At 38.5% G+C, this 15,618-nt stretch overlaps 2 protein-coding genes across 4 annotated transcripts in view; one reads left to right on the top strand and one right to left on the bottom strand.

Annotated features, from left to right (window-relative positions):
• LOC138316406 (28S rRNA (cytosine-C(5))-methyltransferase-like) overlaps nt 1–12,428 on the bottom strand; it is a 41,708-nt gene extending 29,280 nt beyond the window's left edge. Inside the window, exons 1-2 of one of the 3 annotated variants that reach the window (XM_069258105.1) lie at nt 12,297–12,428; nt 3,195–3,380 (exon numbers count right to left, since the gene is read on the bottom strand). In XM_069258105.1, the coding sequence (XP_069114206.1) occupies nt 3,195–3,380; nt 12,297–12,389 (279 nt within the window). In that variant the 5' untranslated portion in view covers nt 12,390–12,428. Of the gene's footprint in view, nt 1–3,194; nt 3,381–3,524; nt 3,543–3,567; nt 3,613–12,296 lie in introns of those variants that run through there. The other 2 variants (XM_069258119.1, XM_069258111.1) reach the window with 2 other exon arrangements.
• A 196-nt stretch (nt 12,429–12,624) lies between these two features.
• LOC138309124 (glycosyltransferase 8 domain-containing protein 2-like) overlaps nt 12,625–15,618 on the top strand; it is an 84,370-nt gene continuing 81,376 nt past the window's right edge. The window contains exon 1 of the mRNA XM_069250277.1: nt 12,625–12,773. Within this exon, the coding sequence (XP_069106378.1) occupies nt 12,737–12,773 (37 nt within the window). The 5' untranslated portion in view covers nt 12,625–12,736. The remainder of the gene's footprint in view (nt 12,774–15,618) is intronic.

Genomic DNA, 15,618 nt, shown 5'->3' with positions numbered 1-15,618 from the left:
TTTCTAGCCATGGCTTGGGTCTGGTATCGTAGTGAGTTTACTCACAATGCGATTATTGCAAGCAAACGTATCTGCTATCCGATTAATTGGTTAATGATTTCAAAGTCAAACATACTAAATACGTATTGTGACGATTTAAAGTGACTAGATTCTAATCTTTTCAAACACTTCTAATAACTATTCATGTGTAGTATCTCTAGACATTGAAATGTGCACGGAGTACGGTAGACCGCCGATGTTTTGGACAATCAGTTTCTGGTTACGGTGACTAATTTAAAAACAAAACAAAACAATGTCATTTTATTGTTATTTCCTCAAAATACACAATACTTCTTCGCGAGATAATAATTTGATTTATTTCAAAATCGATCCTGTTCATCTCTATAACAGTCATGCATCACGATGTTTCGTTTCTCTGAAATAGAATTAAAAACTTTAGCAAGGATTTATACGATCAACCAGCTGTTCGTAAAAAATAAACAAGAGACAGACAGTGTATGTTGTATAATTTAAATAGTTTCAAAATTAATCATGTTCATCTCTTCAACAGTTCTTCGATCTTCTCTGGTCCCACGATATCTGAAACGAGAACTGCAGGTTACGTTATTAAAACTGTTGAAACAGTAACACACATCACAAACGTAATAAAATACAAGAAATGGCTTCTAGATAGTAGCCCAGAAATGCCCACAGTAAGTATATTGGGACGTTGACCGACCAGTTAGCCGACCGGACACAGGTAAATTTGCTGTGCCAGCGAGGCATGGTCTCACAGCGGGAGTCTTCACACCTCCCGGTGAAGAATATAGCCTCCGGGCAAGGCTTGAGAAAAATAGGGAATTTAACTGGTAAATAGGGAATTTAACTGGACATTGGTAATTTAACTCTACAACTGGGAAAATAACTGTACAACTGGGAAAATAACCGAAAATTGGTAATTTTTACCTATTTCCCAGTTAAATTACCAAGTTTCGGTTATTTTACCTATTTTGGACTTACCAGTGTCAGTGGCCCTGTAGAAAAAACCAAAGGAGGAAATCGTAAGGCTCCATCGAAGGCTGTCATGTTGTCATGGGTGAAGGCAGCATGGGACTGTATTAGTCCGAGTACAATAAGAAGATCGTTCAAAAAATGTGGCATTACAAACGCACTCGACGGTACCGAAGACAACATTTTTCAGCAACACTCTGACACTGAGGAATTCGAAGGATTCACTGTAGAAGATGTGCAAGCTGCAGACGATGTCTTGCAGAATTTGATGGCAGATGCACATGTGCCTGTTCAACATATAGAACTACCCAGTGAAAGCGACATTAGCGAAAGTGACAGTGAAGACTCCTATGGCAGTCCCGGACGTTAGTGTATATATATACTGTACAGTATATTGATGCCGATTTAAATGTAAAATATGTAAATAAATGTGTTATTCATATGGAACTGGTTCTACTGTGGATTAAACTTTGGATTACCTTATAATTATATAATGTGTTGACGCCACCAAGGTAAGTTTTGCGACTTGAATAGGAAAATCGTTTATAAAACAGTGTCGGGGGGGGGGGGGGGGGGGGGGGGGGGGGGGGGCGTTTATTAGAGAGGGGGCGTTTATTGGAATGAATACGGTATGCACAACTAGGGTCCTCAGGGAACCTACATATGGAATTTGAACAGGACTGGGATCTTGGCGCCCACCAAAGAATGATCTATGTCTGACAAAGAAAAGAGGGATATTTTCTCTGCTTTTCAAACTTTTACTACAGATTACTACATATGAAACTTGAGAAAGATCCTTTGAGTTCTTTCTGAGACATAACAGTAACAAACTTCAATTATCAAAAAACAAGACAGCCATTTTTATGACCGTTCAGTACGAATATGCAATATGCACAACTAAGGTCCAAGGGGAACTTGCATATAAATTTGATACAGATCATTTCAGTACTTTCTAAAGGAAACCGAACAAGCTTCAACTACCAAAATCCAAGATGGCGGCCAGTCTGCCTAGGGCCCTAGGGGAACCTACGCATGCAATTTGAGACAGATCCCTTCAAAACTTTCTGAGAAATAGCGGTAACAAATTTCAATGGTCAATTATGGGAACCTTATAATACACATGCAATTTGACACAGATACCTTCAGTACTTCTGAGAAATAGGGGTAACAAAATCCAAGATGGCATCCTGTCGGGCATCTTGTTCACCGATCAGTAGCAAAATGCAATATGCATAACCAGGGATCTAGGAGACCATGCACATGATGTTTGAGACAGGTCCCTTCAGTTCATTTTGAGAAATAGCGGTAACAAACTTTAACTATCAAAATCCAAGATGGCGGCCTGTCGACCATCTTGTTTACCGAATAGTCCCAAAATGCAATATGCACAACTAGGGTCCTAGGGGAACCTACATATGAAATTGGAGAAAGATCCTTTCAGTACTTTTTGAGAAATAGCTGTCAAAATCCAAGATGGCGGCCTGTCGACCATCATGTTTACCGAATAGTCCCAATATGCACAACTAGACGCCTTGAGGAACCTACATGTGAAATTTGAGAGAGATCCCTTTCGTACTTTCTTAGAAATAGCGGTAACAAACTTTAACTATCAAAATCCAAGATGGCTGCCTGGTGGCCAACTTGTTGACCGAATTGTCCCAAAATGCAATATGCACAACTAGGGTCCTAGGGGAACCTACATATGAAATTGAAGAAAGATCCTTTCAGTACTTTTTGAGAAATAGCTGTAACAAGAATTGTTAACGGAGGAACGGATGGACGAACGAAGGACAAAATGCGATTTGAATAGCCCACCATCTGATGATGGTGGGCTAAAAAGATCCCTTCCGTCCTTTCTAAAAAATAGCGGTATTATTAACAGATGGACTGATGGACAGAAAGATGGACGGAAGGACAGACGGAAGATGGACCACAGACTAAAGGCATCAGATGGTGGGCTAAAAATATGCTCCATACAGCAATTACATAGAAGAAAGTAAAGATTCACTCACCTTGAATTCTACGATCTGACATGAGGCCAGTACTTAATCAGCAAAAAGAAGCCGTTTAAAATTTCAGTATATTTGACCCTTGCAAGTTTAAAAACTTCTCATTTACCTTGGCTCAAAGAATATATAATGGTAAGTATGTTTGCATTGTAACATGACTGGTACAAGGATTTGTTAAGGAAATTAAAACCTCACCTTGAGCCTTCCTGCATTCTTAATTTCACGGCCTACCACAAAGTCATGAACAAGTGTCTGAGCAAGGAGGTTATCTCCCTTCAGTAAATGCTCTTTTGTCAAGAGTTTGGTGCCTTCTACCATCTGTTGAAGCAGGCTGCCATACTTCAATGTCTCGCAAACAAGGCCAAGGAGTTGAGATTTGTTCTGAAGAAGAACATAAAGACTTTAATATATTATATAATATATAAAATTCCTTTAAAAGAAAAGAAAATTAAATGATACATGTACTAGAAAATATTTTGAGAATCAACTCTATAACAAAAGTCCCAGTGGGCCTGTATTGCTCACCTGAATATTTCAGCAAGAGTCACAGATGGCCTGTATTGCTCACCTAAATATTTCAGCAGGCATGACAAATCTGTTCTTTCTCAAGAGTCACAACTAGGACCCTAGGGGAACCTACATATCAAATTTGACAAAGATCCCTTTAGTACTTTCTGAAAAATAGCGGCATCAAGAATTGTTAACTGACGAACGGATGGAAGGACTGACAGACCACGGACGAAAGGCGATTTGAATAGCCAACCATCTGATGATGGTGCCCTAAAAAATAAACAAAATTGGATTTCTGACAAGTTTTCTTATTTGTTCTGGTCTATTTAGATCTCTATTTCTCAAAACAGCAAGAAAATTTATTTTCTAAATCCATAACCTGTCCATATTCGACAAAACAAGAGGCCCAGAGGGCCTGTATCGCTCACCTGGTAATTTCAGCACTGATGTACTGGTAAATATAGTTTTCTTGTGGGCAACACTACTGGATGAATAAAAGCAGGTTCTGAATTGTGTTAACTTGGTTTCTGAGGTCTTATTGAATTGCCTCAGCATACATCAGTACTTTAGTGCATAGAAAATTCAGGCATTCAATTAGAATATTTATAATGCTGTTGAATTAAAACTGAAATTTACTAAAAAGTATTGTGTTGGCCCAACTTAACTGTTCACTTTGTATTCAAGTTAAATTCTCAGAAAACTCATAGACACATGCATGATGTGTGATCCTGTTGTCAAAATGTTGGGTTTTTTATCAATAAAAAATGTTTGAAATTCGTTTGTGAGGTTTGATTGTATAATCTTCACTATAGGTAAATAAATGGCAAATTGTTTAAATAAGCATACCATTACACAAATAATGTTAACAAGGACATAGTCATTCAGATCCCCCGCCAATGGAGATATCAAAGCTGAAGTAAGTTTGATTGTGGAGACTTATGTGTATGAAAAAAACCAGGAAAAAGGAAGTTGAGCTAAAGAAAGATGGTGTATAATTCAAGTAGAGCGGGGCTGCAATTGTTGAATCAGGTATACAGCCTTGACATTTATATTAGACTATATACACAAAGATGGGTGGAGTTTTGCAAAGTAACATTTACCATTTACCATGATATTTTCATTTACCATGATATTTTCAGCAATGTTTCCATGGTAACGGAAAAAGTGCAAAAAACGAAAACCTAAAAATAGCAAAAGGTACGACAAGACCATAAAAAGAATGTGTCTATGAAGTTTCCTTGAAATATCTCTGCTGGTTTTAGAGTTATGCTCCAGAAATGAACCTGCTACAAAAATATGATATTTTCAGCAATGTTTCTATGGTTACAGAAAAAAGCACGAAAAGTGAAAACCTAAAAATAGCAAAAGGCACTACTAGACCATAAGACCGATGTGTCTATGAAGTTTCGTGGAAATATCTCTTCTGGTTTTAGAGTTATGCTCCGGAAACGAACCTGGTACAAAATATGATATTTTCAGCAATGTTTCCATGGTTACGGAAAAAATGCAGACAATGAAAACCTAAAAATAGCAAAAGGCACTACTAGACCATAAGACCAATGTGTGTATGAAGTTTCGTGGAAATATTTCTACTGGTTTTAGAGTTATGCTCCGGAAACCATTCGCACGGACGGACGGACGGACGGACGGAACCCATTTGTATATCCCCCGCCAACTTCGTTGGGCGGGGGATAATAACAAAAGTTGGTATTACAGGGACTTAACAAATCCAAACTAGCTATCATTATACATGTACAGATTTTGAAAGGAACATCACGCCTTTAGGAAAGAACATATGACATGTATATGGATGGTTGAAATAGTAAACATAAAACCCTAATATTACAGTAGATATATATCACCTGTAAGCTGAAATTTGTTTTAAACCCTTGTGTCTGGTATGCAGACTTTACTTAGCCATTTATAAATGTATGTATATATATATATATTGTATATGGATAATATGTCAAGTACAATAAAATAATGAAATCATAAAAAACATTTGCAAAGCATTTCATGTCAGAAATAATATTTATTTTATAAAGTTTAAAACAAGATATAATATAAATTAGTAATACAACTAGCAAATTATCTGCATCAATTAGGCATCATTTAGCGTATATAACAAATATAACTGATTTCGTCGCAAATTGTCAGAAAACAAGAGATCCCAGAGGGATCTTGGCGCCCACCAAAGAATGATCTATGTCTGACAAACAAAAGAGGGATCTTTTCTCTGCTTTTCAAACTTTTCGTACAGCTGTACATATTACTACATATGAAATTTGAGAAAGATCCTTCTAGTACTTTCTGAGAAACAAACTTTATTATCAAATTCCAAGATGGCTACCTGTCGGCCATCTTTTTGACTGATCAGCTGAAAATGCAATAGGCACAAATAAGGTCCTAGGGGAACTTACATATAAAATTTGAGACAGATCACTTCAGTACTTTCTGAGCAAAAGTGGTAACATGTTTCAACTATCAAAATCCAAGATGGCGGCCTATCGGCCATCTTGTTCATCAATCGGGCCAAAATACAATATGCACAACTAGACCCCTAGGGGAACCTGCAAATGCAATTTGAGACAGATCCCTTCAGTACTTTATGAGAAATAGTGGTAACAAACTTCAATTGTCAAAATCCAACATGGAGTCCTGTCGGCCATCTTGTTCACTGATCGGTCCCAAAATGCAATATGCATAACAAGACTCCTAGGGAAACCTACATGTAAAATTTGAGAGCGATCCCTTCAATACTTTCTGAGAAATAGTGGTAATAAGCTTCAACTATCAAAATCCAAGATGGCGGCCTGTCAGCCATCTTGTTCATCGATCAGTCCGAAATATGTGATATGCACAACTGTACGCCAAGGGGAACCTGTACATGCAATTTGAGACAGATCCCTTTAGTACTTTCTGAGAAATAGCGGTAACAAACTTCATTGTCAAAATCCAAGATGGCTTCCTGTTGGCCATCTTGTTAACCGATCGGTACCAAAATGCAACATGCATAACCAGGGACCTAGGGGACCATGCACTTGAAATTTGAGACAGATCCCTTCAGTACTTTCTGAGAAATAGTGGTAACAAACTTCAATTGTCAAAATCCAAGATGGCGTCCTGTCGGCCATCTTGTTGACCGATTGGTCCCAAAATGCAATATGCACAACAAGACTCCTACATGTAAAATTTGAGAGAGATCCCTTCAGTACTTTCTGAGAAATAGCGGTAACAAACTTCATTGTCAAAATCCAAGATGGCTTCCTGTCAGACATCTTGTTAACCGATCGGTACCAAAATGCAATATGCATAAACAGGGACCTAAGGGACCATGCACATGAAATTTGAGACAGATTCCTTCAGTACTTTTTGAGAAATAGTGGTAACAAACTTCAATGGTCAAAATCCAAGATGGCGTCCTGTCGGCCATCTTGTTGACCGATTGGTCCCAAAATGCAATATGCACAACTAGACCCCTAGGGGAACCTACATATAAAATTTGAGATAGATCCCTTCTGTACTTTCTGAGAAATAGCGGTAACAAACTTTAACTATCAAAATCCAAGATGGCTGCCTGGCGGCCATTTTGTTGATCGATTGGTCCCAAAATGCAATATGCAAAACTAGACCCCTAGGGGAACCTACATGTAAAATTTGAGAAAGATTCCTTCAGTACTTTCTGAGAAATAGCGGTAACAAGAATTCCGGACGGAAGGACGGAAGGACGGAAGGACGGAAGGACGGACGGACGGACGACGGACGCCGCGCCATGACATAAGCTCACCGGCCCTTTGGGCCAGGTGAGCTAAAAATCAATAAAAGCCATAAGAAATAATATAAAACATAGCTACATTGGTGTTACTATATATATATATATATAACTTATATATAGGGCCGATTTGACTCTGGGCCGATTTCACTTGGGTGTCCCCGGGCCGATTTTACGCTGGGCCGATTTAACCAAATACCTACCTGATAGCGATAAACACAAACAAGAGGCCCAGAGGGCCTGTATCGCTCACCTGGTTTTTAATGCCAAGTAATGTTCTGAATACAGGTTCATTGTTTCATTTCTGAAGGAATTTTAATATTAACCTCTAAATCCCCTATTGGGCCCCACCCCTCCTGCCCCCAGGGGGTCAGAGCCAAAATTTATACAAGTTCTGTTCCCCTTCTTCCAAGGATGTTTATGGCCAAATTTGGTTACAATCCAAACAAAACTCTAGGACAAGAAGTGATTTATAGGATTTACCTCTATTTCCCCTATTGGGCCCCACCCGTCCTGCCCTCGGGGGGCCAGAGTCAAAATTTATACGACTTCTGTTCCCCTTCCCCCAAGGATGTTTGTTGCCAAATTTGGTTACAAACCATGCAGAACTCTATGACAAGTAGCGATTTAAAGGATTTACCTCTATTTCCCCTATTGGGCCTCGCCCCTCCTGCCCCCGGGGGGTTAGAGCCAAAATTTATACAAGTTCTGTTCCTCTTCCCCAAAGGATGTCTGTGGCCAAATTTGGTTACATTCCATTCAGAACTCTATGACAAGTAGCGATTTAAAGGATTTACCTCTATTACCCCTATTGGGCCCCTCCCCTCCGGCCCCCAGGGGACCAGAGCCAAAATTTATGCTGCCCCCGGGGGACCAGAGCCAAAATTTATACAAGTTCTGTTCCCCTTGCCCAAAGGATGTTTGTGGCCAAATTTGGTTACATTGCATTCAGAACTCTATGACAAGTAGCGAAGGATTTACCTCTATTACCCCTATTGGGCCCCGCCCCTCCTGCCCCAGGGGGACAGAGCCAAAATTTATACAAGTTCTGTTTGCCCTCCCCCAAGGATGTTTGTGGCCAAATTTGGTTACAATCCATGCAGAACTCTATGACTAGTAGCGATTTAAAGGAAATGTTGACGGACGAACGTGACATAAGCTCACCGGCCCTTCGGGCCAGGTGAGCTAAAAAATGATAGGCAATTGCAAAGCTATACTAGCTAAACAGAAACTATGCTGTTGAAATGCCAAATAATATATCATAACATTTTAAAAACACCATGTGTGATTTACCAATTCAATTAAGAACAGAAATGATGACTAATTTACGAATAAAGTTGATTTGGCCTTTATTGTTGAAATTATGTTATCTATTAGCCTGCTTTATAATATATATTTGTTTTATACATTGTATTGTATGTAATAGAGTACACATACGTTAGGGCCGAAATTAGGTTTGAAGTAATATTTCATATCTTTGCGTATTTTACGTCAGGCATAGATTTGAAATACCGCTTTAAATCTTGTTTCAAAATATTGCCAATCAATCAAGTATAGAGTAATTCTAATGTAAAATGATTTTTTATTTGTGTGTAAATGTGTTGTTAGTCTTCACCGCAATGTCATTTTTCTTTACCGAAACGAAATTTCATTATCGTTACGGCAAATTTCGGCATTAATTTTACCCCAAATAATACTTTAATTTTTTTAATGATTCTCAAATTTGTGCTACATTTTCTATACAGCGTTTCCAATACTCTCAAGGAACAAACTTTTGCATTTATTTGTTTCCTAATATAACTGAAGGTTATGTTACACTTGGTCATAAATGATAGTTCTTTTCATAATAATTGCAATGCAGCTATACAACTTTGTGATGATGTAAGAATAAACACGATCTGAATTCATTTTTCTTTCATTTTACTATAACAAGAGGCCCAGAGGGCCTGTATCGCTCACCTGGTTTGTAATGCCTAGTAAGGTTCATTGTTTCTTTTCTGAAGGAATTTGAATATTTACCTCTAATTCCCCTATTGGGCCCCACTCTTTCTGCTCAAGGGGGTCAGAGCCAAAAATTATAGGAATTCTGTTAACCCCAAGGATGTTTCTGGGCCAAATTTGGTTAAACTCCAAGCAGAACTCTAAGACTAGTAGCGATTTATAGGATTTACCTAAATTTCCCTATTGGGCCCCGCCCCTCCTGCCCCCAGGGGGGTCAGAGCCAAAATTTATACAAGTTCTATTCTCCTTCCCCCAAGGATGTTTCTGGCCAAATTTGGTTTCAATCCATGCAGAACTCTAGGACAAGTAGCGATTTATAGGATTTACCTCTATTTCCTCTATTGGGCCCCGCCCCTCCTGCCCCCGGGGGGTCAGAGCCAAAATTTATATAAGTTCTGTTCCTATTCCCCTAAGAATGTTTCTGGCCAAATTTGGTTACAATCCATGCAGAACTCTAGGACAAGTAGCGATTTATAGGATTTACCTCTATTTCCCCTATTGGGCCCCGCCCCTCCTGTCCCCAGGGGGTCAGAGCAAAAATTTATACAAGTTCTGTTCCCCTTCCCCCTAGGATGTTTCTGGCCAAATTTGGTTACAATCCATGCAGAACTCTAGAACAAGTAGCAATTTATAGGATTTACCTAAATTTCCCCTATTGGGCCCCGCCCCTCCTGTCCCCAGGGGGTCAGAGCAAAAATTTATACAAGTTCTGTTCCCCTTCCCCCAAGGATGTTTCTGGCCAAATTTGGTTACAATCCATGCAGAACTCTAGGACAAGTAGCGATTTATAGGATTTACCTTAATTTCCCTATTGGGCCCCGCCCCTCCTGTCCCCGGGGGGGTCAGAGCCAAAATTTATACAAGTTCTATTCCCCTTCCCCCAAGGATGTTTCTGGCCAAATTTGGTTACAATCCATGCAGAACTCTAGGACAAGTAGCGATTTATAGGATTTACCTAAATTTCCCTTATTGGGCCCCGCCCCTCCTGTCCCTGGGGGGTCAGAGCCAAAATTTATACAAGTTCTGTTCCCCTTCCCCCAAGGATGTTTCTGGCCAAATTTGGTTACAATCCATGCAGAACACTAGGACAGGTAGCGATTTATAGGATTTACCTCAATTTCACCTATTGGGCCCCGCCCCTCCTGCCCCCGGGGGGTCAGAGCCAATATTTATACAAGTTCTATTCCCCTTCCCCCAAGGATGTTTCTGGCCAAATTTGTTTTCAATCCATGCAGAACTCTAGGACAAGTAGCGATTTATAGGATTTACCTCAATTTCCCCTATTGGGCCCCGCCCCTCCTGTCCCTGGGGGGTCAGAGCAAAAATTTATACAAGTTCTGTTCCCCTCCCCCCAAGGATGTTTCTGGCCAAATTTGGTTAAAATCCATGCAGAACTCTATGACTAGTAGCGATTTAAAGGAAATGTTGACGGACAGACGGACGACGGACGGACGGACGGACGGACGGACGGACGGACGGACGGACGACGGACGACGGACGACGGACGCCGCGCCATGACATAAGCTCACCGGCCCTTTGGGCCAGGTGAGCTAAAAATGATTTTTAATCATGGTTGTGGAACTGACATACTGCTTTGGAACGGAGTCATTTTGGCTGCACACAAAGAAATTCTTTCTATTGTAACGAAATTAAGTTAATCTACATGTACTTAGTTGTACAAGTCAGTATTTTATGCTTGGATTGCCTCCCTTGATATTATCCAAATCAAACACTAAAAAAGAACTCGAAATGAAAGATATGTTATCATGATCATATAATTCACAATTTTGATTGACATTATGCCTTAGAAGGTTTGTGCAAAATTTCATTGAAATTGCTTCAGCACTTTTAGAGAAGAAGTCCAAAATGTACAGTGCCGTGCCAAAAGTATTCGGTCACAATGGCGGCGTGTTAACGTCGTGTCAATAACATCGCTGAAAATGGCCTTGGCATTCATTGTAAACGTCACTGATGATGACGTGCGTCATTTTTAGGTTTGCGTATGACGTCATGTTACGTCACACAATTTTTTTGTTGTCGTCTGCTTTCTGTTTTTTCCCGTGGACGTGTATTGCCATCTTGTGCAGCCGCGTAATACATAAAACAAACTCATGGTTATGATTTGGGGGTGCATTTGTTGGAACGGTGTGGGGACATTAGATCGAGTGGAAGGAAATATTAATGCTGCAAAATATCAGGAGGTTTTGGAGGAAAATCTTTGGCCAGTTCTTGCCAGACATTTTCCTACTGGTGGCTATTTTTTCCAAGACGACAATGCCCCAGTTCACCGTGCGAGGTCCACCCAAGACTATACATCGACCAGAACGGAATTAATGGAATGAGTTGGCCCGCTCAATCACCAGATTTAAACATAATTGAAAATCTTTGGTTATTAATAAAAAGAAAACTTCAGTCTCGAGTAGCAGATGTGAAATCGGCAAATGACTTGTTCTCCGAGATTCAGTGGATTTGGACGGAGATCACACCTTGCTACATTCAAAGCTTGTACAACACGATCCCTAAACGAATTTTAAACGTAATCAGATTGAAAGGACATCTGAAGGTAAGTGTGTAATACCGTTGCAATCAACTGTTTAGTATATAAGTAAAATTAATTTGGAATTCGTTTCGTTTTTACCGTCATGTAAACACGCCGCCATTGTGACCGAATACTTTTGGCATGGTACTGTAAATTGTTTACGGACATACGACGCACGACGGACGACGACGGACAAAAGGCGATTAGAATAGGTCACTTGAGACTTCGTCTCAGGTGACCTAATAAAAGCCATTAGAAATAATATAAAACATAGCTACATTGGTGTTACTATATAACTTATATATAGGGCCGATTTGACTCTGGGCCGATTTTATTTGGGTGTCCCCGGGCCGATTTTACCAAATCATCTACCAAATACCCCTAGATCTAAGCTTAGGCCAAATTGCCCAGCGGGTACATGCATTAATACATTATTTTTAAAGTCACAAATGGCACACTTGGAAATCTTTCTTACCTCATACTGTGAGTTATATACAAAAGTTTTCACTGTGCCACGCCTCTCTAAAACTTTATGAAGGACCTTAGATCCTTCGATATAAAGATTCATTTTCTGCCATGTGCTAGGGCAATATAAATATCAGATCACACAAAAGCTTACGAAACAATATCAAATAGAAAAGATTCAAATTTTCTGCAAAAAACTTCCAAATCAAACATTAACAAAAATATGCATATAGCGTCTAAATATGTCAAGATTACCGTTAAAACGTTTTAGGATTTTGACCATTTTTTAACATTTGATTTCGTTCCGTAATATATATCACAGAATGTTTTCATTTTAAAGATGGCTGCGCCCATGTAAAGTTTTTGCTGTTGACGTGTCAAAAAAGTTGCTGATTTTACCTGTGCGTTCGGCATCTAGTCTCTTCCTTAGATCTTGAATCCCAAAGGGACATGCGAGGAATTATGATGGCATGTACTAAGAGAAAAGGTGAATATTGACATATTGAACATAAGAACATACCCCAAAAACATTTGACATGCAAACATAAACTTCCATGGATAACAAACTCTCATGATGTGTACCCAAATTGATACCCGGCAAGAAAAAATGTATAAAATTGAGAAAAATCAATTTATATAGATTGTTGTGATTTTACTTTATAAAGGGGACGAAGTTGCGTTTATTATAACAAGTTATACTGAATACAGTTATACATTTTACTGTAAAAATTGTACAAGTGTTTTCACAACAGTACCTGTGCTAATTTGGTACTCCGTAACACCACGTAATGACTTGTGTGATATTTCAATGATTTAAATTCAGTTTTCTGTGGCATTCACCTAAGCTTATATAGTTCCAATGTGGTGTATATGTCAACAGACCACTATCAAATATTTTTGATGATTGTAAAAAAATTCAATGTGAAAAAAACTACATACATAATTATAAATCAATCAAGTTTGGAAGGGTTAATTACATTAAAAGAAGCTTCACAGACTCTGAAAAATATGAAAGATAATAAAAGTCCTGTCTCGGATGGTTTTACTTCTGAATTTTTTAAATGCTTCTGGAAACAACTAAGTACTTTTGTTATTCGAGCACTGAACTATGGTTTTTTAATTGATGAGTTATCGATCACACAGCGATTAGGAATAATTACATGTATACCTAAGGCAAATAAGTCAATTTTTTTTATAAAAAATTGGAGACCTATTTCATTGTTAAATATTGTGTATAAAATTGCCTCGGGTTCAATTGCTAGTAGAATTAAAGTATTTTTAAATCAATTAATTCATTCCGATCAGACAGGTTTCATATCGGGATGTTATGTAGGGGAGAATCCTCGTTTGGTTAATGATATTATGCAATATACTGAAGAGAATAATATTCCAGGAAAGCTATTAATGGTTGATTTTGAAAAAGCTTTTGATTCTGTCAGCTGGAAATTCATAGATGAAGTTTTTAGATATTTTGGCTTTGGAAATTATATTAGAAAATGGATAAAAATCTTTCATTCTAATATAAGTTCTGCCATAAACCAGGGGGGTAATTTGTCTCCTATTTTTAAAATTAATCGTGGCTGTCGACAAGGTGACCCTATCGCTCCATACATTTTTATTCTATGTGCTGAAATATTGGCAATTCGCATTAGAAATAACAGAAATATTACTGGAATAAATATTAATAACTGTCCTATCTTGAACTCACAGTATGCAGATGATACCTCAATAATATTAGATGGTTCAGAAAAATCTTTGAAAGGGGCTGTTGATGAATTAAATAGCTATGCGAAAATTTCGGGTCTAAAAATAAATTTGGGTATAACTGAAGTAATCTGGATAGGTAGTAAAAAGTATAGCCAAGACATTCTCATTCCAAATATGAATCTTAGATGGGGAGTAGATAAATTTACACTTCTTGGTATAGATTTTCATGTTGATCTTAGTAGAATTCCGAAAATGAATTTTGATAAGAAATTAGTTAAACTTAAATCAATTATCAAAAGTTGGAGTAGACGTTTACTCACACCGATAGGAAGGATACATGTTATTAAATCGCTATTGATATCACAAATGAAACACCTTTTTATTTCCTTGCCTAACCATTCGGCAAATTTCATTAAGCAACTGAATACAATTCTGTTCAACTTTTTATGGAATAGCAAAATTGATAAGATTAAAAGAGATGTAATAATCCAGCAATACCAGATAGGTGGGCTAAAAATGGTTCATTTATCATCATATATGGAGTCTCTTATTATAAGTTGGATCAGAAGAATTTTTATGTCGGAGAGTAAGTGGTTAAGTATACTGAAATCAGATATAAGCTTGAACTTATTGGCAAATTCTGGCAAAGAGTATTTAAAACAAATAAATAGCAAAAATCAGTTTTGGGTAGATGTTTTTAATGCATAGTATAATTTAAGAACAAAAATAGATAAGTTAAAGAGTAACCAATCCTTACTTAAGACGCCATTATGGTTTAAAGTTGTATGGTCTATCACTTTCGCTCTTTTTGTCATAGTGAAAACTGTTATACACAAAAGTGTTATACACAATTTTTCCCCGTCTGTCCGAGGTTTAAACTTTCTACTTTTACCACTTTTTATAAAGTTGCAGCACTGGAAGTATTTTTAATTATAGACAGACCATGCGAAATACGTCGGTCCGTCGGACAATGTCAGGTTAATTTGCCGTCGGTCCAGAACCGTACTGTAAAGTTCCGGACCGACTGTCCGGTTTTAGAATCTACCCGTGTCATGGTCCCGAACACGCTTGAAAGTTTATCATAGCTGCCGCCATGTTACGATATTTCGACGGGGCTATACCCGGCAAAGCTTTGAAGCGTAGGGCTTCAACACCGGAACGAGAAGCTAAAAAACAGGCTTCTAACAAGAAGTAGGAGGAAAAACGACCTTCTCGTCGTGTTAGTAGTAAGTGGCAAGACGGAAGACCATGGCTTGACCTCGATTTCTCCACTAACTCGATGACATGCAAAATCTGCATCGAACATTATCGTATGCACAATACGAGTACATCAGCTAACCTGAGAGGTAATAACACTTTTGTAACAGGTTGTAAGAATGCTAAGATCTCGGCTGTTGTTGATCACGAAAATAGTTCAGGTCACAAAAAAGCGGCGGAGCTCCAAAATAGTAAGAAAATAACATCGACTGAACTAAAATCAACACCAGCAGCGGCGGCATTGCTAACACTGAAGAAAGAGGGTGAGGCTGAGATTGTTCTAGTAAGGGGTGTTGAGGAAGTGGAAGAAAGCATGTTGAGTCAGAGTCAGAGTGTAGTAAATGAGGGTGAAAGGTCTGGTGATGAGG

Source organism: Argopecten irradians, chromosome 1 (genome assembly GCF_041381155.1).
Source record: "Argopecten irradians isolate NY chromosome 1, Ai_NY, whole genome shotgun sequence".
In the NCBI taxonomy this organism is placed as follows: domain Eukaryota; kingdom Metazoa; phylum Mollusca; class Bivalvia; order Pectinida; family Pectinidae; genus Argopecten; species Argopecten irradians.
This window is presented reverse-complemented; position numbering and strand designations above follow the sequence as displayed.